This window comes from Tenrec ecaudatus, chromosome 3 (genome assembly GCF_050624435.1).
Source record: "Tenrec ecaudatus isolate mTenEca1 chromosome 3, mTenEca1.hap1, whole genome shotgun sequence".
Taxonomy (NCBI): Eukaryota; Metazoa; Chordata; class Mammalia; order Afrosoricida; family Tenrecidae; genus Tenrec; species Tenrec ecaudatus.
Window position 1 is genome coordinate 181,224,492 of NC_134532.1, and position 26,807 is coordinate 181,251,298.

The 26,807-nt window shown below is 54.4% G+C and overlaps 1 protein-coding gene across 15 annotated transcripts in view; it reads left to right on the forward strand.

Annotated features, from left to right (window-relative positions):
* The window catches only part of APBB2 (amyloid beta precursor protein binding family B member 2), a 345,785-nt gene that overhangs the window by 251,318 nt on the left and 67,660 nt on the right, over window positions 1-26,807 (forward strand). For all 15 annotated transcript variants that reach the window (XM_075544392.1, XM_075544393.1, XM_075544389.1 and 12 more), the window contains 3 exons: window positions 5,651-5,713; window positions 6,050-6,135; window positions 6,227-6,287. In XM_075544392.1, the coding sequence (XP_075400507.1) occupies window positions 5,651-5,713; window positions 6,050-6,135; window positions 6,227-6,287 (210 nt within the window). The remainder of the gene's footprint in view (window positions 1-5,650; window positions 5,714-6,049; window positions 6,136-6,226; window positions 6,288-26,807) is intronic.

Here is a 26,807-nt window from a genome sequence, read left to right on the forward strand (position 1 = left end):
CCTTTTGGTAAGAGAAGTAGTTTGATCCCTGTCACGGGGCCATGTCTGACCGTGGTCGTTTACTCGTTAGTCAGTCTTTAGGCAAGCCCTCCACTTCCAGGGCGGGATCTGTGGGCTATACATCCTGCGGGTAGCACTTCTTGATACATTTGCCACTGTTGTTTCCCTTCCCGTCTTATTAAAAGCAATGACTGTCTTATTTCTGAAATCTTTGATGATTTCACTTGCTCTTCCCTCAAAAAACAGACAGACAAACCCAACCTCACTGCCAGTTCTGCCTCCTAGCGACCCTCTCGGACAGAGTGGAAAGCCTCAGCTGTCTCACTCAGAGCCACATGTGGTTTCAAACTGCTGACCTTGAGCTTCCCAGCCCACTACGTAACTCACTTTGCTCCTCTTGGAGGCAGTGATTCCTTTCTTCTAAACTCCTTTCTGCTTCCTGACAACACGAAGCTTGGGAATCTCCTGACCCAGGCTAGGCCTCTGATCCCTTAGCTTAGAAAGGATCCATGGAGGTGAGCCGTGTCCTCTTTGGTAGACAGGACCTTGGTTTACCTTGCCCTGGCTAGCAGGGACTCATCTTACGCAGTATCATGGAGCCACCTCGGATTTTACTGACTGTCACTGAGACATGTTTATACAATATTCATGCCCCCTGAGAAGTTCCTATCCCACCATTGGTCCGTCCTGCACACAGTGTCCTGAGGACAAAGATGAACCAAGCAGCCCAGTCTCACAGGACTTAGTATGAAATGTGGGGCCTCCTTCCTATTCCTGCTCAGGTGGGGGTTAGGATTCCCCTCTGTACACGACGTGGGCTCGTAGAAGCCAAGCCAGCCATTGCACCCTCTGCTCTGAGGCTTAATGGGTGTGGTTCATCCTTTCTCTTGGCTTCTCGGTCAGGATCGCTCTCTCTCTGTCCCAGTGCTGTGTTCTCCTTCAGCATCTTCACCAGTCAGGGGTGCCCAACGGCCAGAGAATGCTAGGAAAAGAAGGTTGGTCTGGTGCCAACATCCATCCCTCAGAGTCGGGGAGACTGAGCGGCCGAGAAGTGAGACTGTTGTTTTGGGGAGTTGTGCTCAGGTCTTGTGTGAGGGGCACCCTTCTTGGGATGCTGTGCTTTGCTCGTGATTAGATGGGCTATGGGTGCAAGGGAGGGTGACAAAAGGGTTAAAGTGCCATCGCATTACCTGGCAAGGCTACATTAATGTGGTCACTTACTGCTGATGCTGACTGTGATCGCTTTGTTGAGTTTCACAAACATGTGTGTCAACTTGGCTGGGCCGGTGATTCTCAGTCATGAGGCAGTCATGTCACGATGTCATTTGACAGGTATGTCACAAGGCAATCATCTCCGATGATGTCATCAGCCAGTCCATTGTGAGGGGCTTAGACTTCCTTACTGAGGTCTCCATCCTGACTGATGGAGGGGAAATTCCCTGACCTACCTCACCTTGGATGTGATGAGAAGTAAAAGGAACCGGAAAGAGGGACTTCAGAACCACCAGCTGGGAGGGGAGCACATCCTGTGGATCCAGAGCCCCTGAGCAGAGAACCACTTAGACCAGCGGAACCTGGGTGCCAAGAAGATGCCTGGGGATCTCCCAGGAGCACCAGGCCACCGCTGCTGAAAGGAGCTGCAGACCTGTCTCCAGAGGTGGCCGAGAAAGAAAGCCCTCCTCTGGGGCTGTTGCCCTCGGTTTGGGCCCTGGGCTCCTGAGCTGCAAGGGAGACATTTCTGTGTGTGAAAGCCCTCCCTCCACGGGCGGCGCTGTGACTGCTAGAGCAGCAGCCGGTCACTGCGGACTTGATATGCAAGAGCGGGTGCTGCTTTGGCATATATTCAGTATGTGGAAGCAGTTTGGGAATTAGATCGTGGGTACCCACTGGGAGAGCTTTGAGGTGCCTGATGATGAAAGCTTAGATGGATGTCTTTCCGTTGTGGTGCTGGATGGAGAAGAATCTTGAAAGTACCACGGACGGCTAAAGGAACAAGACAGTCTATCCTGGAAGAAGGCTAGCCGGAGTGCTCCTTAGAGGCAAGGATGGCGGGGCTCTAAGGAGAGACCAGTCCCTGGAGAAGGACATCCTGTGTGATAAAGTGGAGGGGCAGCAAGAAAGAGGGAGGCCCTCAACCAGATGGACTGACACCGTGGCTGCAGCAATCGACTCGAGCTTAGGAGCAACCATGAGGACGGTGCAGGGCAGTTAGCGGTTCCTTCTGGTGTGCATAGGGTCGCTCTGGGTTGGAACTGATTTCATGAGCCCTGAGAACAACAATAATTGATATTACAATGTGAGAGGGCAGAGATGGGCTTAAAGTAAACCATGGAAAGTAAACGCAGAATAGATGTGGAAACTCCTGTTGTACAAACGAAAGACACCTGTCAAGGTGTCTAAAATAATAATTTGCTAAAGAGGTGAAGCTTGTGACTGATGTTTGGAACCAGTGATCGCCATAGAAACCCCATCCTCTGAGACTGGAGAAGACGGGAAGCATGACAGACAAGGTCTAGGCCCTGCAAAGTACTTCACTCGTAGGCATGTTTTTCCATACGTTTCAGAGAAGGTCACACCCTCCAGCTTAGTGAACTCAAACTCACTGCCATCAAAACTCTTAACTGATCACAGCCCTCAAAGAGGAAGTTGAGCTGCCCCTGTGGCCTTCTGAGATGGCAGATCTCTATTAGAGCAGAAAGCCTTCTCTTCCTCCCGAGGAGCGACTGGTGGTTTTGAACTGCTGACCTCGCAGTTAAGCAGGTGACTATCATAAACCAAAACCAAACCCAGGCCATCCAATCCATTCTAGCTCCTCACGACCCTGATGGATGGATTAGAACAAACCCCCACGGATGTCTAGAGGAAGAGTGACCTCTCGTTCCCCCAAGAGGCAACTGGTGGGTTCAAACTGCTGAACCTTTGGTTCTCAGCTGTGCGCTCTGACGACTGCGCCAACGGGCCTCTTTTCGTAAACCAGCAGGACTTCTCCTCTTCAGATGGTTTATGCCATCCCACATGTTCCTCCTGTGTGACCTAGTGGCTACAAGTGGGTTGCTAACTTCACAGACGGCAGTTCAAACCCACCGGCCGCTCTTCAGGAGAAAGATGAGGCGCTCTACACCCTTAAAGAGTTACCGTCTGGGAAACCCACAGGGAAGTTCTCTCCTGCCCTGTAGGGTCACCGAAAGTTGGTATCCACTTGACAACAGTATGTTTTGCACGAGGCCAGGGTCAGGGAGCCGGAGGCACAGGAGCGAGCGGGGAGAAAGAGGGGAGTGGCAGAGCTAAGGATGGCATGAGCCATCCCATGGCAGATCTGAAGCAGAGGACTGACTGTGGGACGGACGCACGGAGCTTTCCAGGAAAGTGACCTCTCTGGATAATGTTGCCTCCGGTGATCGTGACATTGAAGCAAAGTGATTGGTTCTTTCACACCATTTCTTGGATCTCCGTCAGAATCTATTTCAGCGGATTTGTAAGTACAGAGAGCAAAATGTTAGGGAGAAGTCATCTCTAATACGTGAAGGTGGAAATGTATATTTACCTATACCCCACCCCCTCAGCACCCCTCCCCACCACCACCGTCCCAAGTGGCTAAACGTGAGTAAGTGCCAAATCCGTTGACTCAACATACTCTCCGAAGTTCACCGGCGACGGGTGAAGACGCGGCCGCGGCACGCGCTCGCCAGGGATTCGAACGCCTGCAAATGGGAGGACTTTTGCTGCTGGAATCTGGCACTGGGTGCTTTTCCTCCGGCCGCGGGTTTGTTCCAGAAGGTCTCCCAGATGACTTGGGTGTCGGGATTTAGAAAGAAGAAGGATCTGCGTCAGAGACTTCGATGAAGGGGTCCTGGGCCCGCAGCTAAGTCTTCGCCTCTCTTTCTGATGGAAGGCGTTTCCTGGAGTCCGTGAATCGAGAGCTCGGAGGAGAAGGTGGGCCTGGGCTTAGGAAAGGTGACTTTGGTGCTCAGAGCCAAGGTCTCTCCCTGGGGAGGTCTCTGTGGGTCTGTGGCTGCCCCCCCGCAGCCGCCTGACTCCAGGAGAGGACTGTCCAGTAAGCACCTGGTTTGGGCCCCTTGCCCCTGTGAGGTTGTTTGACGAGGGCTTTCTGGGTGTTCACGGCTCCCCTCAGCTGACAGGTGGACTCAGTGACCAGTGCACTCCTGAGCGACGGCTGTCTGTCCTGTGGGGGTTGGAGAGACAGAGAAAGTTTCTGGCAATGGGAAACATTCCCGCTCCTTTATTTGATAAGCGAAACCATCTTTATAAATACAGCAGGCTATGTCCTTTTGAAAAGCCGCACGTCAGGTGCCTCACCCCCGAAAGAAAGCAACAGTGACGCCAACTGAGCGGGAGGACTAACGGGGCTCACACCTGCAATGACTCTGCTCCCACACTGTCCTTAGGGGTTAGGTGCATCTTCCCAGCGTCTGGGGCCCTTGAACTTGGTGCTTTCTGCTTTTCCTGGTCTTGAAAGCGGTGTCAGTGCCCTGAGCACCAGCGAGGGGTCGGTGCTCTGTGCTTCCGTTAAAGGAACATGAGCTGAGGCATTCCCACGGTTGGCATTGACACCCAGAGAGGGGGCCTTGGAGTGCACTGGCCCCAGGCGGGACCCCAGTTCCAGGGGTAAAGTGTGGGACCGTTCGTTCCGCCCAGGAAAGAATGCCCCCTTGTGCCTCTGAGGTGAGCGGAAGAACGGGGCTGTGGAAACTCAACCATTGTCGGCCTCCTCCAAGAGCCAAGGTTTTGTGCCTGGTGCTCGAATTGGCTTTCAAAATCACCCCATGACCACAGATTAGTTTGTGAAGAGCCAGCCCTGTGTGTCACAGACAGGGGATGGGGCAGGGAAGGTGGAGATCCCGTGAGATCGCTCAGAGCTAGTGTTCCCGGGTGGGGTGGCCGCGAGGCGTGGGTGCCTGAGCGAGTGCCCTTTGAACCCCTTTTCCTGTGGCCTGAAGGCAGTCAGGCTCCAGCTCCGTAGCCCCTTTCTCATGCGCATGCCCACTGAGCAAACCAGCACCCCGGGAAATGCCAGCTCTGAGTTCACCCCTACTTGCAGCACAGTGGTTTGGTTCCTGGGGCTTGGGAGGGAGCTACATGGAATCGAGCCGTCCCTTCAACGCTTGGAAGCATTCTGTTTGCCTGTAAAACCATGTGTAGAGAATAACGTTACGGTCTGTTGCTAATGCCCACGGATGCCCCCTTCTTTAGTCATTGCTGTGGGCACTCCCCGCGATGCAGCCTGCGGGTGGCAATTAGATGTGCGCTAGAATGATCACCCGAGGAGTCCTGGTGGCCTAGTGGTTCTGCTTTGGGCTGCCAACCACAAAGTTAGCAGTTCAGAACCACCAATCACTCTTCGGGAGAGAGATGAGGCTCTCTGCCGTTGTAAAGCATTGGTTTCAGAAGCCCACAGGGGCAGATCTGCCCTGCCCTCCAGGGTCGCTGTGAGTCAAAGTCAACTCGATGGCCAGGAGCTATTTCAGAGCTCATTTGTTCCCTAACCCATCTTGTGAATATCAGTGCTAACCACTGGGTCTTCTGTTTCTGTTTTGCCTGTTTTTTTTTCCCCTTGTTGTTCTTCTTTTTTTATATCAATGTGCTTTATTTATTTGCTTTACTTATTGTATGTGCACACTTCTATGTCTAGAAGCAGCCGTGGAGTGATTTTGCTGTTCTGAATGGGGGGAAGATTAATAGTGACATTTGGAAGGCAAGTATCGCGTGGGGTGTGGGCACGTGCCGTTGGTTCGTGTGCGGTCTCCTTGCATGGCTGTGGCTGTGTCCGCTTCCTGGTGAACACGGCGCCTTCTGCAGGGATGGAGCCAGGGCCCTTCTCGCCGGGCTGGCCAGCTCGTGTCCATGCTGCCTTGTTTCTCCCAACGTCCCCGCTGTGGCTGCCCAAGGTCACCTGCTAGAAGCCCCAGCCTCGCATGCCTCTGTCCGCCTCGGCCCACACTCGCGTGCCTCCGGACCTCGAAGATTGGAGGGAACTGCTGGGGGCGGGGGGGTCCCTGGCTGACTGACAGGCATCTGTTTCTCCCCCCAGGATTTACACGCAGCCACTGTGAACCCAGACCCCAGCCTGAAAGAGTTCGAAGGAGCCACACTCCGCTACGCCTCCTTGAAGCTCAGGTAGGAACCCAGGGATCCAGCCTTCCCTGGGGGCTCTGTGCTGCTGGAACCGGGCCCCCACTCTGCGTCTGACTTCCCGTCTGCTTTACAGGAACCCCCCACATGCCGACGACGACGATTCCGGCAGCATCGACAGCGACCCTGAAGCCAAGGTTTGTCAGATGAGTGCGTGCGTGTGTCCTCGGCCATGCTGGTGGCCTCTGGTGTGCGCCCGCCTGGGCCCCGCCTCCCTCCCACTCCACTCTAGGGCGGGTCTCCTGCTCCGGTTTGGGTTGGGACAGTGCGTGTCTGTGACCCTGGCGGCTCTACTGCATCTTCCTGCATCCGCTTTTGCACCATGTAAGGACACTGAGATTGTCATTCTGGGGTGGCTTCGCAGGCCTGGAAAGGCGAGCCGGGCTCTGTCCTGCAGAGCTGTGGGTGGGGAGGCTGATCAGTTGTACAAAACACCTCACACACGCTCTTTCCAGAGCAGGCCTGTCCCTGTGTAAGGTGGCGTACAAGACGACACAGACACACGCTCCCTCCTCCTATTCCAGAGCAGCCTCACCCCTGCGCCAGGTGATATAGTCACACACACACACACACACACACCTCTTCCAGAGCAGCCTCACCTCTGTGATAGAATACCACTATCTGTCTGCCTCTCTCCCTAGAGCAGCCTTGCACCTTTGCCAGGTGATGTACAAAACACCTCGCACTCAAGACCCCTCCTACCACCCACACGCGCACTCGGACCAGGGGACGCACAGGCCCCTCTCACACTCACACCAGACCCCTCACACACAGCCCCTTCAGAGCAGCTTCGTGCCTGAGCCGGTGGGACTCCTCCGTCACAAATCTTAGTCACAGCACAGCGTGAAGGTGTGTGGTGTCCCTGGTGACAGGCAGTACGGGACTTCACTTGTGGCCACTGGTGGGGCCCACCGGGGCCTGTGGAGAGGCGTGTGGCTAGTGTGGTTGCAGAGACCTGGCTGAAAGGGGCCTGGTGCCTGAGCTTGGCTGCTGTCTGGTGCCATTGTGAAATTCTTCCTCATGTGATCTCGGCAGGCGTCTTTGATAAGTGAAGTAGGCGGTGATTCAGAATCCTTGATGACAACAGGTGTAAGGGGAACCCAATGGGACGGTGGGACCTTTACTGGGGTCTGGAGCCATGGTCCCAAATGTCCTGCCACCCCCTGACTCCCCAAGGCAAGTACCTGAAGGGGCAGCAGTTGTCACAGGGTCCCGGACATGGCGTGGGCAAGTGTGGGCTGGGGGTGTATGTCCCGTGGCCGTCAGGAGGGACATGGGGTGGCTGGTCCTAGTCCAGGTCCTTTGAGTGCCCCAGAGCAGAGCCACTCATCTGCCATGGGGTAGAGTGGTCGTCATGGCTGGGAGTTCCTGGGGTTCCTTTTCCCCTCACCCCACCAGGGCACAGAGCATCGGTCCCCAGCCAGCAGTGATGGGACAGGACCTAGAAGCTGCTGGTCGACCATGTGCACAGATTTGTGGTCATGGGCAGCCCCACTCTCCTCTCCCACCATCAGGATCTGGACTCAACCTGCAGGTGTCCCCACCCTGGGAAGTGCCACCTGGAGAGCTGGAGGTGTGAGGCTGCTGCTAGAACAGAGAGCAATGTTCAGGCTCATTTCTGTCGCCTGTACTTTTCTCCAGCCTTCTGAGCAGGGCCTGCGTGTACGCCAATCCTTGAGACTGTGCAGCCAGCCGCCCTGGGATGCTGCTCCGTTCACCTCCTCCCTGCCCCTCCCGGCCTCTCTGCCCCTGTGCCCCCAGCGGGAAGACTCCCTTCCCACACTAAAGCAAAGGGTGCCTTCAGTCATAGGTGAGTGGGAAGCTCAAGCACCTGCTCTGCACCTGTACCTGCACGCCTTTGCCTGCACCTGGGCAGGTGGTGGCGGGGCGCTGCAGCGTTCTGCACAAGTCCTGGGGCCGGGCCTCTTAAGATCAAGTTGACGGCAAGAGGTGGATGTGGTTTCATTTGACTTCTGGCTCCATGATTGGCCTGTGAAGGGGGGACCCGCAGAGCAGGTTCCAGTCCTGTGGGACCCTGGCAGCTTCATCAGAAGAGAGGGCTATTTCTCTCTGGTAACATCTGGCTGTGATTCAGGTTCCTAAAATTACAGTGTCTGAGCAAAGGCCATTGACTGTTGTGGCTTTTGTCCCTTTCAGAAAGGCTGCAGTGCCTTCGCTCCACCTAAAGGTGATAGCCCTCTCTCTGTCCACACCCCAGGGAGCCCTGGGGGTGCAGTGGCTTCGCTCCACCTACAGGTGGTAGCCCTCTCTCTGTCCAAACCCCAGGGAGCCCTGGGGGTGCAGTGGCTACGCATGGGGCTGCGAGCCACATGTTTGGCCGTTCAAAACCAACAACTCCTTGAAAGAAGGATCAGGCTTTCTACTCCCATAAACAGCTACCGTCTTGGAAACCCACAGGGGGCTCTGTGTGTGAGCTCTATGTGTGAGTTTACGCCAGGCTTCGTCAGTTTGTCTGTTCTGGTCTTATTGCAAGAAGGCCTGGTGGCAGTCATGGGTCTCTCCCAGAGGTCAGGAGCCTGAACCCGCCAGGGGGACTCCAAGATCCACACCTGGAGCCGCCCAGACCACTCTCAGGGGCACTTCTGCTGCATCACGCACGATCACTGAACGGCAAAGCTCTTGACGGCCCAGGATCAGCTGTTGTACTGCTCGTGAGCTGCTACCTCTCGCTTTTAAATCTCCCCTCGTCAGTGGTCCTGAGCGCAAGCCATCCCGACTATGGCCCCGTATTTCTGCCCGTTGCTGGGGCTTTTCCCTCTCTAGGTTCCGTTCGTTTGTGTTTTTAATCTTGGAATCATTTGAGATGTATGGAAACATTAGCAAGCGTCGTCTCGAGTTTCCGGGTGCCTTTCACCCAGCTCCCTTGAATGGAAGCTGGCATCTGAAACAATCACGCACATTTATCAAAACTAGCCGTGGTGGCGTAGTGGTTACTCGCGGGCTGTGATCCACAAGGTCCAACGTTCGAAACCACCAGGCACTCCATGGGAGAAAGGCGAGGCTTTCTACTCCTGTAAAGAATTACAGTCTCAGAAACTCACTGGGGCTATTCTAACCTGTCCTACAGAGAGAGGTAGACTGGAAAGCTGTGAGTTGAATGAAGAAACGAATATCAGGGCAGGGGGCATGGTTGGGGGTGGGGGGAACCTATTCACTAAACAATAAGACTTTACTCAGATTCTGGCCATTGTTCTTCTAAAGCAGTGATTCTCAACCTTCCTATTGCTGTGACCCTTTAATACAGATCCTCATGTGGTGGTGACCCCCCAACCATAACATTATTTTCGTTGCTACTTCATCACTGTCATTTTGCTACTGTTATGAATCGTCATGTAAATATATCTGATAGGCAGGATATATTTTCATTGTTACAAATGGAACATAATTAAAGCTTGGTGATTCATCACAAAAACAATATGTAATTGTAGATTGTGAAATATTTATTTCTAATGACAAATAAATGAAATTTTGTCTTGAAGCATGGTGTAACATGGGTAACAGCCTTCACGCCGGGCACTTGTATGTGGATGTATCTGCATGTGGGCGGACCCGCCTGGAGACAGATAGAGGAGCTGTCGGTGTCTTGGTTCCTAAGACCATCGGAAATATGTGTTTTCCGATGGTCTTAGGCGACCCCTGTGAAAGGGCCGTTCTACCCCCAAAGGGGTCGAGACCTACTGGTTGAGAACCGCTGCTCTAAAGCTTTTTATCTCCTCCAAGAACTAATCCAGGGTGCCATGCTGCATTTAGTCCCCAGGCATTTTTTCGAAGCTTTCTTCGTTATTGTGACCTTAACATATTTCCCTGTCATTCTTTTTCGCTCCATCTCTTTTATGGACGTTCTTGTCACGTGGAAGTGTTCAGACGTTTTCCGTACGTTGGAACAGTCGATCACGTGGGCAACTTCTGGCCATATTTGGGGTAGGAATGAACAGCTTCCATTCTCAATCCTGTATTCTGCACACCCGCCCCGTTCTCAGAGTACTTTAATACTCAATAATCCAAATTTAGCCCAGAAAAGTTTTCCTTTTCCACTAACGTTTGGCACAGATGCTTGATTATAAAAAACAAAAAGAAAGGAAAGATTAGCATTAAAACAAGGATCTGTTGCAATCAAATCTTCGAAAACTTAGGCGTTGTTAAGCAAGTACCAGTTCTTGAAGTTTTTCCCTTCCCTTTGTGTAACTCTGCTCAGAAGTCCCGAGAGGAGATGTTCTGCCACCTTGTGGGCATTGTTGAAAGTGACACCCTTTAGAGAAATGTGGGAGGCAGAGGTCTGGTTTCTTGGTGGTTTCTGTTTTGTTTAAGCCACAGTGGTTCTCAACCTTCCTAATGCTGCGACCCTTTAATGCAGTTCCTCATGTTGTGGTGACCGCCCCCCCCAACCATAACATTAATTTCGTTGCTACTTCATAACTGTCATTTTGCTACTGTGATGAATCTGGTGACCCTTAATGAAAGAGTCATTTGACCCCCAAAGGGGTCGAGACCCACAGGTTGAGAACCGCTGATTTAAAGAGCCCTGGTGGTGCTGTGGGCCGGGCTTTGGATGCAGACTTGAGTTTGGCGATTCAGGCGGTCAAGAGCACAGTTCTACACCAGCACACAGAAGTTGCCACAAGGAGGAGTCAATTCAACAGCAATTGGTTACTCTGTTTCATTTGGAATTGCAGCGCTGACTCATAATCTGAGGGCACATTGGAGCTGATCTGGTGGGTTACACTTTGAGCTGCAAGGTCAGCAGTTCGAACCCACCAGCTGCTCTCTGGGAGGAAAACGAGACTGTCTGCCCCTGTAAAGGGTGACAGTCTCAGAAATACACAGGGATGCTCCTCCATCCTGTAGGGCCCTCTAGGCTTCCCTTTCAGAGCACACTGGCCACCGGTGCCCCCACCCGGTCCCTGGCACTTGGAGGCAAGCTGGAAAGTTTGCGACCTGATACACATGACAGGGTTTCTATGGATCTCGTGCCGGAGCTAGACGCCTCCTTCTGACCCAGCACTTGCGGTTCTCGTTGCTCTCGTCTGCTGGGAGAGTCTGAGGCCCCTGCTTGCCTCCTTGCCCTGGGTTAGGACCTGCCCCCAGTGGACAGGAAGGGATCAGTCGGTGAGCAGGTGGGGCCGAGGGGCTGCCGACATACAGGTGACAGACCGGGAGGTCCTTGCATTCTCCCTGAGCTGTGTGCTTCTTCACCTGCCACTGGTTCCTGTCAGCCCGGGTTTCCACGCAGTAATTACATTAGCGGTTCCTGATTGGTTAGCCTTAATCGATACACAGGAAATGCTGGGGGCTGTGTCTTGTCATGCGGTGTCACACATTCATGACCATTGCTCAGCATTTACATGGGCTTTCCATGGCCGCCTATCACTCTTCTCAATGGTGTCTCTCCACTGGGCATCGCTTCTTCTCTCAGAAATCCTGATCCGCACGACAAGATGGAATCGGTGCTGTTGATGCCTTCATCGAAGCCAAAGCAGGTGCCGAGAGTGTGCTGCTGAAGGAGTCCCTGGATAGTGTGGTGGTTGAAGCGCAGGGACTCCAGAGCCAGGCTGCCTGGGTTCAAAGCCAGGCGCTGCTCCTTATCCGAGCGGTGGCTTGAGGGAAGGTCGCTGGGCTCTCTGTGCCTCTGCGTCCTCATCCAGAAGGCGAGGAGACCATAGCCCTGCTGCACATGCTTCACACGGCTATTTGCAAACACCCGGGGCGTGGCGAGAAGCGGGATGCCTTCAAGTGCTTGCAGCGGTCGCTGGCTCGCCTCCTGTAGCTCAGCCGTGGCGACGGTTCCCACCACAGTGAAGGAGATGGTGAGGGCAGAGCACAGCCAACAGATTGGGTGCATTTGTGGGGCCTCCCTCTGCCTTGGCTGGCCTGCTTCTTGGAAGGAGATGATGCTGACGTCACCAAGGGTCCTTGTGTGGCTACCATTTCTTTAAGTAACCGTTAGGCATGAGTCTGGAAATGCGTGTCTGCCCACCCTGGTGGGAAAAACTGGTCTATGAGGAGGCCTGTCTCTATCGCTCCAACCTTACAGATATTGCTGCTCGGCTGACTGTTCCAGAGTAGCAGATGACCCCAAACTCTGTTTTGCTCACAGTGATGTGGGTTCTGAACTCAGGGGACAGTTGGGAGGCATGGTCCCTCCAGTCCACAGGGGGCAGCTGGGGTTAATGGAGCCATTTCCAAGGCGGCACCTGCACTCGGGCATCGAGACAGGCCAGGCTCCTCACCGGGGCTGACTCCAAGTCATCAGCTTCACTTTGTGCCGGGTGGCTGCTTTCAGGACAGTGAGGCTGTAGCCGGTGAGACCATTAGCATGCCACCAGGGCGCCTGGTCATCCCCACTTTAGAGGTGGGGAAATTGCGATTCCAAGAGCAAAGATCCTAAACAGCTTTCTCAAGGTCACAAAGGTTGGCTTTGAACTCCAGTAAGGCAGATGTGATTGAGGACTCGGGGGCACTTGACCCAAGCCATGGTATTCTCCATCGCCTCGGATGCGTGTGAACGTTGGGCACTGAATAGGGAAGACGATAGAAGAATGGACGCATTTGAATTGTGTGCTGGAGAAGAGGACGGGACGTACCACGGGCTCCTTTAAGGACAAACCGATCCGTATTGGAAGAAACCCAATAGAGGCAAGGAAGGAGAGATTTTATCTCACATACTTTGGACACATGGTCAGGAACAAGCAATCCCTGGAGAAGGACATCCTGCTCGGCAGAGTGGAGGGGCAGCAACAGAGAGGACGGCCCTCAAGGAGACGGATTGACACAGTGGCTGCAAGAATGGGCTCAAGCACCGGAACCATTGTGGGAATGATGCCACAGGGCCGGGCAGTGTTTCATTCTGTTTGCATGGGGCCGCTCTGGGTCAGAACCGACCGATGGCACCTAACCACCAGGCAAACTCCAAAGCCGTGTTCTCGCCAGTGGTTAAATGGCGATGAGGACTGCTGGCGCTCACCGAGAGTGTCATATATAGTGGACGCGGACATGCGGGCCATGGTTGTTCAGCTAATACACCTGGACACGTGCCTTGTACTGCTCCACAGTCCCCTTGTCACTCAAGCTCTCTAAGGGAGGTCCCGCTGATTCTTGCTGTCTCTCATTGGAAACCTGAGTCGGAGTCTCAGCTGATTTGTCCAAGGTTTGTAAAAGGCCGAGCTGAGATTTGAAACCAGGAAGTCAGGTTACAGAGCCGGAGCCCTAAGCACCAGGCTCTCCTGCCTCTCTTCTCGGCCCCAGTCAGCCTAGCCCAGGACTTTTCGAGCCGGCAGTGAGGTTGGTGTCGCGATTCTCTGGGCGCTTGTAGTGGGAGAACTTCTCTTCCAGAAGGACACTCAACTGTGTCCAAGACTGAGACCAGCAACAAACTGTGTTATTTTCAGCCCAGAACCCAAGCAGCTGGCTTCCGTTGACTAGGCAAAAGAGGCAAACGAGGCCAGGCCTTTGTTTCCTGAGGCAGGAGGCTGCGTTCCCAGTGGAGAGAGTAAGGAGCAGGAGCTGGGGTACCTGGGTCCAGGCCCCGCCGTTCTGTGGGGGCTGAGCTGTGTGGCTCTGAGTAGGTCACTTGACCTCTCTGGGCTTTGCTTTTTTTTTCACCTGTGACACGGGGCTCATCCTTCGTCCAGTAGTCTCACTGGACTATGGTGGGCGGGACACATTCTGAGGGCCTCACGGCCCGTCAAAACCAACAGCGCGGTCTCTTCCCGAAAGACTGCTTTTGGTTCTATTGTAAGAATCGTGAGGCACTGGTCCCAAGAATCCTTTTAAACCAGGGGTTAGCGCTCCTGGCTTCTGGGTAGAAACTGAAGCTGGAGGTTTGTGGGGGCGGGGATGTGGACCTCAGCCCCAGGAGGGCCATCTCAGAGTCCACCATCCCTCCTTCTCTAGAAGCATTTAAGCTGGATCATGCTTTCAGCCATTGGGTTTTAAAATGTGTCCTAGGTTAAAAAATCAGCTTAAATGTCTTTTGGAAATAACTCAAAGGCGTATTATCTAGCAGTTTCCGGCCATTCCCGGCAGTGAGGGTGGTCCCGGCCGGTGTCAGTTATGAGGGCAGCGTTCCTGGTTTCGGAAAGGAGACGGCAATGGGGTAGTGCACATTTGATGCTTCCTCTTAAAGACTGAATACACCTTGAACTGTTATTAAATTAATCGGTGTGTGTGTACACGTGTACACATACGTGTGCATGCACATCAGAGGGCCCAGGGAGCAAAGACCCAGGGCACGCCCAGGACTAGCACAGCAGGCCCTCCATCAATCTGAGGGGGCTTCAAAAAACTCATGGAAAAATAGAATTAAAAGGTAACAGGATCACTTCCACCTGCTTTTCGAAGCCCGGTGGCATGTTCCTGTGGTTTTCTCTTTGTAGAGTGCAGCTCACTCGGCCTCCGTCCTTCACCCTCGGGGACCTGTGTAGAGAGACCCGTCCCTCCCTCCGACTGACTGCCACCCTACGATGGCCTCCAAGGCAGCCAGAGAGCCTTGTCTTTCTCCCAAGGAGGAGCATGGTGGGTTCGAACTGCCTGCCTGTGCGTAGCAGTCCATGTTCGGCTGGGCTATCTAGAAGAACAAAACCGTATGTGTAAGAAAGAGCCTTATATCAAGAAGTCGGTATATTTCAAGAAGGCATCCCAGCCCAGTCCAACTCAAGTCTGAGCCCAATGCCAGCCAGGGCCTTCAGACTAACGTAGCCACAGGTTGGTGGCACAGAAAGGTGACGTGAGAAGCCGGAAGGGCGCAGAGCAGGGTGCCTATAGCTCTGAGGGTTGGGAAGCCCACTTGGGGCCTCCCCTGGAGGCAGGCAGAGTCCCAGCAAGTAGAAAGGCGAAGGGCCACACGGAGAGAAGTTCCCAGTCTCCCATGGAAAGGCCACACCTTCCCGGAGGCATCAGCAGGCTGTGACCTGATTGACAAGCCAGACTCCACCCCCGCACAGTGTGAAACTCACTCACTCTGCCATTGAGTTGACACCGCTCAGCGACCCTGCAGGACAGGGTAGAACTGCCCCTGTGTGTTCCTGAGACTGTAACTCAGTGGTTCTCAACCTTCCTACTGCCGAGACCCTTTCACACAGCTCCTCATGTGCTGGTGACCCCCAACCATAAAATTACTTTCATTGCTACTTCATCACTGTCATTTTGCTACTGTTATAAAGCGGGCGGCCCCTGGAAAGGGTCGTTCACCCCCAAAGTGCCATGACCCACAGGGTGAGAACCGCTACATAACCCTTTACAGGTGTAGAAAGCCTCATCTTTCTCCTGGGGAGGGATTGTTGGTTCGAACTTGTGACCTTGCAGTGAACAAGGCCCCTACACATGTACAAGTGACATAAAATCTCACTGCTACACAGCCCACTCGATGCCAGAGCTGTCAGTTCAGAACGCCCCGGTGCTTCGTCCGGAATGGAGGGAGGCTTCCTGTCCTGGTGCCCCTGGTTGAAGCCGGCTTGGGCTGACGCTGAACCAGCACACGCCAACGCACTTGCGCACATCAGAGCGTCTCCCACGGTTGCCCAAACCAAATAGCACTCCTGGTTGACCTACCAAGTGATAGCAAGGAAAATGACTAAGGCCCCACACGACGCTGGTCTACCCACCTGTCATGGCTGGGGGCGGCCGGGAGTCCCTGGCGAGACCGGCGGGCAGGGTGGGGGTGGCGCGGGCCTCTGTGATCATGCACCGCAGGTCCAGTTGCTCAGGTTTACAGGAGGAGATAGGTAAGCTTGCGGTCTCCCGCCTCCTCTCACCTGTCCCAGCAGAGGCTGGCCTGCCTCCAGCAGCGGCATTGAAGCACTGTCAGGGGGGTGAATGATGATAAAAAAAAATAGCACACCCATTAACCATTTTTGAAAAGAAAAAAAAAACTTTAACATTAAAAAAATGTTTGGGGAACCAATCTCGGGGAATCTACATATAACCTCCTCTCCGGGGGGTGGGCAACAGGAAAGTAGGTGAAGGGAGAAACCAGGTAGTGTAAGATAAGATAAAATAATTTATAAATTATTAAGGGTTCATGAGGGAGGGGGGTGCAGGGAGGGAGAGGATGGAAAAAAGGAAAATGAGCTGATTCCAGGAACCCAAGCAGAAGGCGAATTTTGAGAATGATGAGGGCAACGGATGTATAAGTGTGCTTTGCACAATTGATGCATGTGTGGATTGTGATAAGAGTTGTATGAGCCCCAATAAAACGATTTATTTAAAAAGTGTTAACCACTCCCCCCAAAAAAAGCTCACATGGAGGGGGGGGTGGAGTTGAGCTGGGAAACTGAGAAATTCCCCTGTAACACACAGTCTAGTTTGGCCTCGCGGGACAAGCAAGGCGCTTCATTCACACGCTTCAGACTTTCTGATGGGCCTGAGTGTGTGGGCAGTGTGGAGTCTGCAGCAAGGAGGGGGCCCACGCCCCGGGACTACACCAGCCGCCCACTTTCCCGTGCCGGCCGAGACAGGGAGCGGTAAGGACCCCAGATGATGTGGCAAGCCCCAAACAAAGCACAGCCCTCCAACGGATTGCAACCCTTCATGGGACAGTAGAGCTGCCCGCTGGGTTTCGAGACCGTAACTCTTTACGTGCTGAGAAAGGCCCTTCCTTCCCCGAGGAGTGGCTTCAAACTGCTGACCTTCGGTTCGCAGCCTAACTGGTGAGCACTGGGTCCCCACGACTCCTAGCACTGGGGAGTGTCACGTGACGAACCACTGACGATGTCCTCCTTGTGGCAGTCCATCAGGTTTGGGGTTGGCTCTTTCTAATTTAAAAAATCAGTGACTTACATTTTTCTTCCGACTTGGACCTCAAGGTCCCAGTAGAGTGCTGATGCTTGCCCACCTCGTTCTCGTGCCATCAGATGCCAGAATGGCTGGCCGGGTGATTTCAGGGCGGTGTGAGTAATTACAAAAGGAATGTCCCCACGACCACCCTGCCCTGACCCCAGGCCCCGTGGAGCCTGCACCAGCACACGCCAGCGAGGTGCTCCGGGTCCTGGATAGCAGCCGCTCTGGCTGGGGCCCCTGGGACCTGAGTTTACTCGCTTATGAAATGAGTGAGTCAGGTCTGGGGTCCCTGGAGCCCAGCTGTGCTGAGTCTCTGGGCTGTAGCTAAATGCTTTTCCCAAGTGAGCCGGTGCCGGATGCGGGGAGCCGGCTTCTAGAACTCCGGCAGCCTAAGTGCCCTCTCTGGGGTTGCTAACAGCGGTGCGTTCAATGGAAGGCTCCGTGGGTCTTCGCACTGAAGGAGCTCGTTGTGTTTGGTTTAGACGCTGGGTAAGAAGTGGCAGGTTTTCATGTCCTGGCGAGGAGGGCAGTGAACTCATCCTTAGAAACCACCGAGCTAACTTGTATCCAGTCCCAGAGACTGTTCCACCCTGGGGTTCTGATGGCTTGTTGGCCTGTTGAACCCCTACAAGCTAGCAGGCTGTGTCATAAGAAGTGGAGAAACTGCAGTGGAACCCCCCAAAAAATAAAGAAAGAAAGATTGCTAGATCAACTCCCTGCCTTGGTATGCTTACACGCCTGTGTGGCCAGGAGGAGGCCCGGTGGCACAGTGGGTTATACATCAAGTTGCTAACCACAAGGTTAGCAGTTGGCACCCAGCTGCCCCTGGGACTTCCCAAGGCCCTGGTGGTGTAGCAGATAACGCGTGGGGCTGCTGAAGGCAAGGTCAGCGGTTCAAAACCACCAACAGTTCCAGAGGTGAAAGATGAGGCTTTCCACTCTCATAAAGAGTGACAGTCTTGGAAACCCACAGGGGCTGTTCTGCCCTGCCTTAAGGGGTTACTAGAAGTCCGAATGGACTGCCTACCAGTGTTTGGTGGGGTTTTCTTCATTATTTTGTGTGTGGGGGGGGTGTGAGTCTTGCAGAAGCACACTGCCTCGTCTGTCTCCCACGGAGTGGTGGTGGGTTTGAACTACCAACCTTTCGGTTAGCAGCTGAGCCCGTAACCACGGCACCACCACCAGGCCCCTGTTATGAAGATGAGAGCGCGGTGTTCTGCTGGCTCACAGGGGTTGCTGTGAGTCAGGTCAGGCTCTTGGCCTGTCCCCACCAGTCACTCACTCGGCTACAGCCGCTCAGCCTCTGGGCAGATGCCTCAGCCATCCGGCCCACCCTCACCTCCTCTCGCTCTTACACCTGCCCTTCCTGTTCTCAGTAGTGTTTGTCAGCGGGCTGCTCGCTCAGCAAGGCCAGCAGTTTGATGCCACCAGTGGCGCTGTGGGAGAGAAGTGAGGCTTTCCACTCCCATGAAGAGTCCGTCTCGGAATCTCACAGGGCCAGTTTGACCCTGTCGCTGGGAGTCAGCATCCACTTGATGGCAGGGAATTTGGTTTGGTTCTTTGATCTGCCTGAGTCCTCCCTCGCCTCCTTCTCAAATGTCACCTTCCCAGGACACTACAGAGAAGCCTCCACCTCCCTTCCACCCCCACTCAACCTCCCCAACCCTCTCCTTGGCGTAGTTTTCTCCACCGAAAAGCACAACAGAGCCCACTGCTGGCTGCTGCCCAATCTCTCTCCCTTTGTCCACACCTCTAAGAAGCCACTACCACCGAGTCGCCTCGGACTCCGAGGACAGGGTCTGCATGTGAGGGTGGTTCAGAAGGTGCGTGGAGGAATGGAATATAAAGACCATGGGATTTTTTTCGTGAACTTTTTTTGAAGCTTCGTGTATATAGCTTAGTGATATTCTGGGCACACTGGGCCAATACATCTGCCTCAGCTCACCTTTGCCTGTGGATACCAACCAGCCTGCTAAAGCCAGCCTCCTGCCTGGCAGAAAATGGGCACTGCAGTTAACTATCATTGGACCAAAGCGTAGCGGGAGGCCTGGCTCTGCCTGAGTGAAGAGCCTCCTTCTGGGAAAACGAGCTGGGCGCCCGGCCGAGAAACGGTTGACGGGGCGTCTGCCTGTGACATGACTCAGCAGCCTCCCTATGCTGGTGGGTGCAGACTGGGGCCATTAGTCTGCCGGGCAAGAATACCCACAGCACCCTGTCAGAATGACCCTGCAGATCAGGAAGCTGGCATCCTTATGGGCAACACTGGAGTCCTTGCTGATGAAGATCAAGGACTGCAGCCATCAGTATGAATTATGATTCAATGTAAAGACCAAAATCCTCACAACTGGACCAATAGGGATGTGACAAGTGGAGAGCCACAATCAGTGCTCCTGAAAGCAGCTGTCAAGAGATAAAACAATGTGTTGGATCGGGTAAATTTCCCAAACAAGATCTCTGCAGAGTATCAAAAAGCGAGGATGGTCTTTTGAGGACTGGGTGGGCCTGACCCAAACCGTGGTAGTTTTCCGTTGCCTCCCATTCATGTGAAAGTTGGCCCTTGAATGAAGGGGACCAAAGAAGAATGGATGCACTAGGACTGTGCTGGTGGAGAAGACTGAAAGTACCATGGGCTGCCGAAAGAACAAACACATCTGTATTGCAAGAATTTAACCAGAGTGCCCCTTCATGGCCAGGACGGTGAGACTGTCTCGTGTACTTCAGACGTGTTGTCAGAAAAGACCAGTCCCTGGAGAAGGACATCCTGCCTGGTAAAGTAGAGGGGCAGAGAAAGAGAGGACGGCCCTCCAGGGATGGATGGACACAGTGGCTGCAGCAATGGGCTCGGGCCAAGGGACAATTGTGAGGATGGCACAGGCCCATCTGGCATTTCGTCCTGTTGTTCACAGGGTCACTGGATCAAAGCCAGCTTGAGGTTCGAAGGCGCCTTATGATAGCAGGTACCATGGTGTGGCAGTCCCCCAGCCCGTTCGGCGGGCGGATGAGTCGTTGAGCACCAGGCATTGTAGGTGACCTGTCACTTCACCCTTTTCCTTCACAGCAGAAATCCGTTTGTGCAAGGCAATCAGTAGCCGGACCTCCTGTGTGGAGGCCCCATGGGCCAGGGCTGCGCTGACCCAGTGACAGGCTCCTCCCACAGGTGGGCCACCGGCCTTTCCAGAGCACAGTATGACTCAGTCGGGTACTTCTGTCTCTGTGGAGACGCCTTACCGCCAGCTCAGAGCCCTGGTTACGTGTGGGACAAAGTCAGCATTTCGAACCTACCGGCCATTCTGCCAAAGAAAGATGAGGTTCTCTCCTCCCATAAGATTTCCAGTCCCTGGAACCCAAGGACCCAGTTCGACTCTTGTCCTTTCTCTAAAAACCAATCATCAAATCACTGCTAATTCATGGCAACCCCCGTGTGCTACTGAGACTGTAACTGTTAACGGGAGTAGAAAACCCAATCTTTCTCCCGCAGAGCTGCTGGTGCTTTTGAACTGCCGACCGTGGGGATTGCCGCCCGACTCTGTCCTATAAGGCTGCTATAGATCAGAATGCACAGGATGGCAGTCGGAGGGCCAGGGATCAGGAGGGAGGGCAAGAGAGAGCACGGCCTAAACTCATGCTCTGTCCCCGGGTACACTGAGCACCAACAAAACCCCAGCAAACTCACTGCCACCACGTTGGTGCCCTGTGAGGAAGAATTTGAATTACGGTGCTGGGACCGCCAGAAGAGCAACCGCATCTGGCTAGGAAGTGCAGCCAGAATGCTCCTTAGAAGGGCAATGACAAGGCTCAGGGCACACCCTTTGGACGTGTGATCTGAAGGGCCTGCCCGCCCCAGGAGAAGGACCAGAAGGCCCAAGGAGAAGAGGAAGACCATCCAGGGGACAGATTGACACTGCGGCCTCAAACAGGACACCAGTGAGGGTGGCTCAGGGCGGGGCCGTTCTGTTGACCAAGGATCCCACGCAGTGAGTGGGAGTGGGACGTGACACGCCTGGGTCACGACCCCCCGGGTTCTGATGTCAGCCTGGCCTCACTGCTGAGAACCCAGGAGAGAGAGCGGGGAGGGGGAGAGCGTGTTCACGGGCACACGTGTGTCCATGAGTGTCTGGAGAGGGGTTCTTAAATTCTCTCTGAGGTTCTAGGTGCAGCATGGGCTGACTCAGCCTCTCCCTGTCCCTTCCGGAAAGCGGGCATTGCGGCCCGTCTTGGGAGGCAGCCTGGCATGAGGTCACTTGGCCGTGAATGGCCGCATCACTGGCTATGGGTGTGTTTGCTGTGTCTCCCGTGTGCTCCAGTTTTCTCCTCTGTGACACGGGATGAGGACGCCTGCCCCTGATGCTTCCGTATGAATTATTCAGCGGGCTCGGTAAGGAACCTGCAGGGCAGTGTGGGAACAAGTCCACACACACACACGCACTGGGGAATGTGCCAGTCCCTGCCGCCCTGTTGACCCCGGCTCACGGATAAATCCTCCTGTGCGCCCCACACACAAGGGACCCCACAATGTGTGTGGGTAAACTTCATTCTCTTGATTCTATTTTCCCACAAGCTTTTTGAAGCCCCCAACTAAACACACCCCCACAAATGCCTGTGCCTATGTAGCACCCCCGCCTGACACTCCCCGTGAGCCACCCGCCGCCGCTGCCGCCGCCGCCACATTGGCAAATGGGTTAGGATCAAGTGGGATGACCACAGTGCCCCAGTTGCATGAGGCGAATCTGCTGGTAAACCAACCCTCTTTGAAGGGTTGAAAGCAATGAGGTCACTCTGAGGACTGGGCTGCGCCTGGCACAAGCCACAGCGTTCTCAGTGGCCTCGCACGCATGTGAAAGGTGGACGTGGACAAGGCAGACTGGAGAGGCATCTATGCAGGTGGACTGGCAACAACCTTGAAAGTACCACGACCGCCGAGCGAACACGCAGATGTTTCTGGGAAGAAGTACAGCCAAAATACTCCTTAGAGGCGAGGACGGGGAGGTGACTGCTTACACGTGTTAGACGTGTGAGGACAGGCCAGTCCCTGGAGAAGGGCCTCGTGCTTGGAGAAGTCCAGGGTCAAGGAAAGAGAGGAAGGCCCTCGAGGACATGGACTGACCCAGCGGCTATGCATTGGGCTCAGGCAGAGCAACAGCGGTGAGGACGGCGCAGGTCCACGGGTGCTTCCTTCTGTTGTGCACACGGTCGCCGTGGGTCGGAGCTGGCCCGACACCACCTCACAACACCCGCTGCCGTGTCCAGCACATAGATGGCTTCACGTCCCCAGGCTGCTTTGGGAGTCGGCCTCCTCCCCTCTGTCCCTTGGCTGGGAGGATGATGTTGCAGCTGTGGGGCAGGGTCCCCACCAGGCTCATCACACCCCCACGTGGCAGAGTGAACTGCTCCATGGGTTAGACTTTGACTTGCTAACTACGAGGTCGGTTGTTCAAACCCACCAGCGACTCTGAGGGAGAAAGCCAAGGCTGCCTCTCCTGTCAGGATTTCCGGGGCCTCAGAAACCCTGGCTAGGGTCCCTGCGAGGGGGGATCGACTCGAGGGGAAGAGCGTTTGGCTTTGGTTTCAGGGGAGAGGTTGTATCTTTATGAAGTGAGAGCCCCGTGGCCCCATGGTGAACTGGTGGCTAAAAACAGGTTGGCAGTTCAAACCCACTAGGTGCTTCCAGAAAGACGAAGCCAGCTGCTTCCACCAAGATTACAATCCTGGAAAGCCAGCGGGGGCAGTTTTAGTCTCTCCTGTGAATTGGGATTGCCTGGAGGGCTCTGTGTTTGGCTTGGGTCGATCTTGGTGAAGCAGGTTGCCGGGCCTGCTGGGGGAATCCCAGCGGTCCCCGTCTGTGTTGGCACTCATGGCTCCCCTGAATGTGAGCTATGAAGATGCCACACGCTATCCTTTCTGTGCAAGGGCCCGGCCGACAGATGTTGGCATTGTTGCTGGTCGGTGCCCACAGCACGAGACCTGTGCCATCTGCATTGTCATGGCGGAGCCCATGGCTGCAGCCACCATGTCCGCCCGGCTTGTTGGCGGCTGCCCTCTGCCTTACCATGCGCGATGTCCTTCTCCAGGACCTGGACCGTGAGCAGTGGGTACTGACCCGCCCTGAACGCTGATCCTTTGCAGACCCAGAAGCCAAAGCCCACTGCCGCCAGGTGTGTTCTGATGCGTGGCAGCCCTACATGACAGAGAAGCGCCCCCAGAGGGGTGCCAATCTACAGACGCCGACGGCCACCTTGCCCTCCCTGACAAGCTGGTAGATTTGAACCGCCAACCCTTTGGTTAGCAGCCGATCGCTTGAACCCGTTGCAAACAATGTGGGGGGAGGAGAGCTCCCCGGGCCCCCTGGCCACCAGGCTCGCTTCCTAACGCAGCCCCACAGAGAAGTAGGTCAGGCGCTGCTCCAGAGTCCCCAGGCGCCTCTGGGACAGAGCCACTGTGAGGCGGATTCAGAAAGCATTCCAGTTTTTCAGTGAAGTGATAACTGAAACACCGGATTTGATTTGAAATGACACCCGATGTTTGCACTTCTGCACGTGCCCTGGTGGCACAGTGGGTCACGTGTTGGGCTGCTAACTGTAAAGTCTTGCAGTTCGAAACCACCAGCCACCCCGTGGGAGAAAGCAGCGTCCAAGGAAGCGATTGTGCCAGGGAAAGGCTCGGCCACAGCCACCACGTGCGTTCTCGCTCTTAGCGAGCCTGTGGGCAGGGCAGACCTGCCCCTCCGGGTGTCCGAGACTTCTGGAAAGCCTGCCTGTTTTCACAGCAGACTGCTCAGCGGAAGTTGTTTCGGGTCACAGCCCGTGGCTAGCTGGCTGCTGCCTCTGTCCGGGGCCCTGGCGGGTGGGAGGACTCGCCCCAGGACAGACGCAGGGCCGTCTGTCGCTCAGTGTCTGGTGCCCATGGTCACTGTTCGGAATGGAAGGGTGGGGCCGCTGCTGAAGGGTCATGGCTTTCCTGAGGGACAGAACCGTCTCAGGACATAGATGGCAAATAGCCTGACTGCACCCCACAAGGCTCAGCATTGCCCGGCCACCCATGCGAAACCAAGGACATACTATTTAGTTACATGGTGGGCTGCGTACATTGGAGGGGTGCCCTTGGAGGGGTGCCCTGGCGGCATAGTGGCGACACACTGGACTGTGAGCCTCGAGGTCCACGGTTGGAAACCACCCCCCGCTCCTTGGAAGAGAAGGCTTTCTATTCCCGTAGAGAGTAAGTCTCAGAAACGCCCAGGGGTGGCCTACCCTGCCCTGTAGGGTAGTTATGAGTCTGCATCGGCTGGATGACCATGGGTTTGGGTTTTTGTAAATATCTGTTCTGAGGAGCCCTGATTGAGGGGGAGGAGAGCTGCTAACCACAAGGTTGGTGGTTCAAACCCACTAATGGTTCTGAGGGAGGAAGGTGAGAGTTTCTGCTCCCATAACCCACTGCAGTCTCGGAAACCCCCAGGGGCCGAGCTGCCCTGTCCTCTGGGGCTGCTCTGAGTCGGGGTTGACGCGATGGCTGAGCGTCACAGCCTGCTGCCGTGGTGTTGATGTCAATACGTAAAGCAAGAACACCCAACCCGTAGCCCTCCAGTCAGTCCCGGCTCGTCGTGACCCTGTGTGTGCAGAACACGCAAAGCTCAGCCCAGCTCCAGTCCGGAGGCCAGATGTGAAGCCCGCCCTGACACCTGCGGCTTCCAGGCCGACCAAGAAGGAAGCAGGAAGACTATGCAGGAGGCCAGAAGACCACAGGCTGGTGGAAGCAGAGTCTAGTGGATCCAGTATAGGCAACATGGCAGCCGCTGACTGCTCCCGGGGCTAGGAGGGCCAGTGGCGGGCCATCAACTCAGGTCCTAAGAAACGAGCGCAGGGTCCAAGCCAGCAGGAGGAAGAAGAGAGAGAGCCAGTTAAATATCAACTAGACCACACCCCTAGTGGGACATCTTCAGGCTGTGACCCGCACCTTAGGGAGGCAGCCTTACTTCTCCACTACTGAGGATCCTGGCCCAGCCACACTGATACAAACTTAACAATTACACCACGCCTTTCTTCCAGGGAGCCTCTGGCTTGATTTGAACTTCTGGTCTTTTAGTTAGTAGTCAAGTGCTTAATTCTTTGCACCATTCAGGAAGCCCTATTGCAAGAATCCACACCTCTTTCTTCTGCCTCCAAGTGCACACGTGCAGTCTCCCAAGGGCAGCTCTCCAGGTAACCCAGGCAGCAGCTGGTACCTGGATCTGGGAAGGTGGACTTGAAGTCTCCCGTACACTACTGAAGTCCACATGTCCTGCCCACAAAACCCAAAACAAAACTCTTTGCCATGAAGTCAATTATGACTCACGGCAGCCCAGTAGAACGGGGTAGAGCTGTTTCCATCCGGTGTCTGAGGCTACCGATCTTTCCAGAAGCAGACTGCCTCGTGTTTCTCCCATAGAACATAGCTATCTGGTGGATTGGAACCACCAACCTTTGAACCGCAGCCATCCGCAGAGGTTGTCCCCCCACAGATGTGCCAGGTCCTGGGGCTAACGTGTTTCTTCCGTTGAAGTCTTGTTCCCCAAGCACACTCGGCTCCTTTTCCCTGCCATGCATCAGCCCAGGGGACAGGACATCTTTTCTCCTCTAATCCCCACCCCTGAAAACACCAGCCATCTCTCAGTTACAGAGTCTGTAACAGAGGGAAATAGCATTGCATTTTTTTTAAGTCAAGTATTCTAGAAACCGAGTACTGCCCTCCCTCTTCTTTGCATGTGCATCAGGCTCTGGCTTCACCACGTGCGCTCAGCCCTTCCCCGCTCTCTCCCTGTTTTCCTTCCATACCCGTCTCAGCTCAGATGCCACCTCCTCTGGGAAGCAGTCTGTCACTCCCTCTCGGAACTGAAGACCTCCTTCCTCTAGGAACTCCCAGCACCCATGGGGGCCTCCCATTGCCATGTTCTGGATCTCCCTAGCGTCTCTTTCATGCCAAAGTGGATGCGAGTAGGGACTGTGTCTGGCACCTGTCTGTCTGCTTCCAAGCCAATAATGGGCACTCAATAAACAAGTGTTTATTGACTTGAATCCAGAGTTGTTCTCATGCTGCAGGGTAATTAGTATTGTGAGTGTTAATTAGGACTAAATGAGTGCTCATTAGGATTGCATTGGAAGAGCGGGGCCAGTTTTTGTTGGTTTATTCTGTTTTGTGTTCCAGGGAGCTTGCAGCACCTGTGAGAGCCAGAACTCCACTAGACTGCCCCGCTTTTCCGTAGTCCGCCTTTGCTTGAGATTCCCCCATCTCTGCCAGGGTGCTGTCTTACCACTTGCCCGGCACTCACTGTCATGGGAAGTATTTGCACATGAGATAGATAGTTTATTGTGCCAGCCTGGCCGATATACACAAGTGGGATTAATTGAAGGGTGTAGAGATAAATGGCTCGGTGAACCTCGCCTTTCTTGTCTCTCGCTCTTTGATCATCAGACCAGTGTGCGGCTGCCTTGTTTGTTCTGTGCCTCAATTTATAGGCTACACTACCTGTGGGACCCCTAGCCTGTGGACTGTGTCGCTATAAGTTGAGGTCCCTTTAAGACCACACAGTTGGAATGTACATCTCCAGAGCTGGGGACTGACGGTTGGTGACCTGCCTTGCCGTTTGCTGCCTGTGCTGGGATAGCCTAGCTCTCTCTACAGAGGACTACCTGGCGGCTCTCAAGACTTGAAGGACTGCCAGTGTCTCACAACTCTCTCACGGGAGTGAGTTGCACTGAGCCATTTGTACTGCTTTATAATTTAACTGTTCATTTCTTGTATTATATATCTATCTGTGTATAATTTAACAGTTCATTTCTTGTGTTAGATATCTATATCTATATATATCTATCTATCTATATATATATATATAA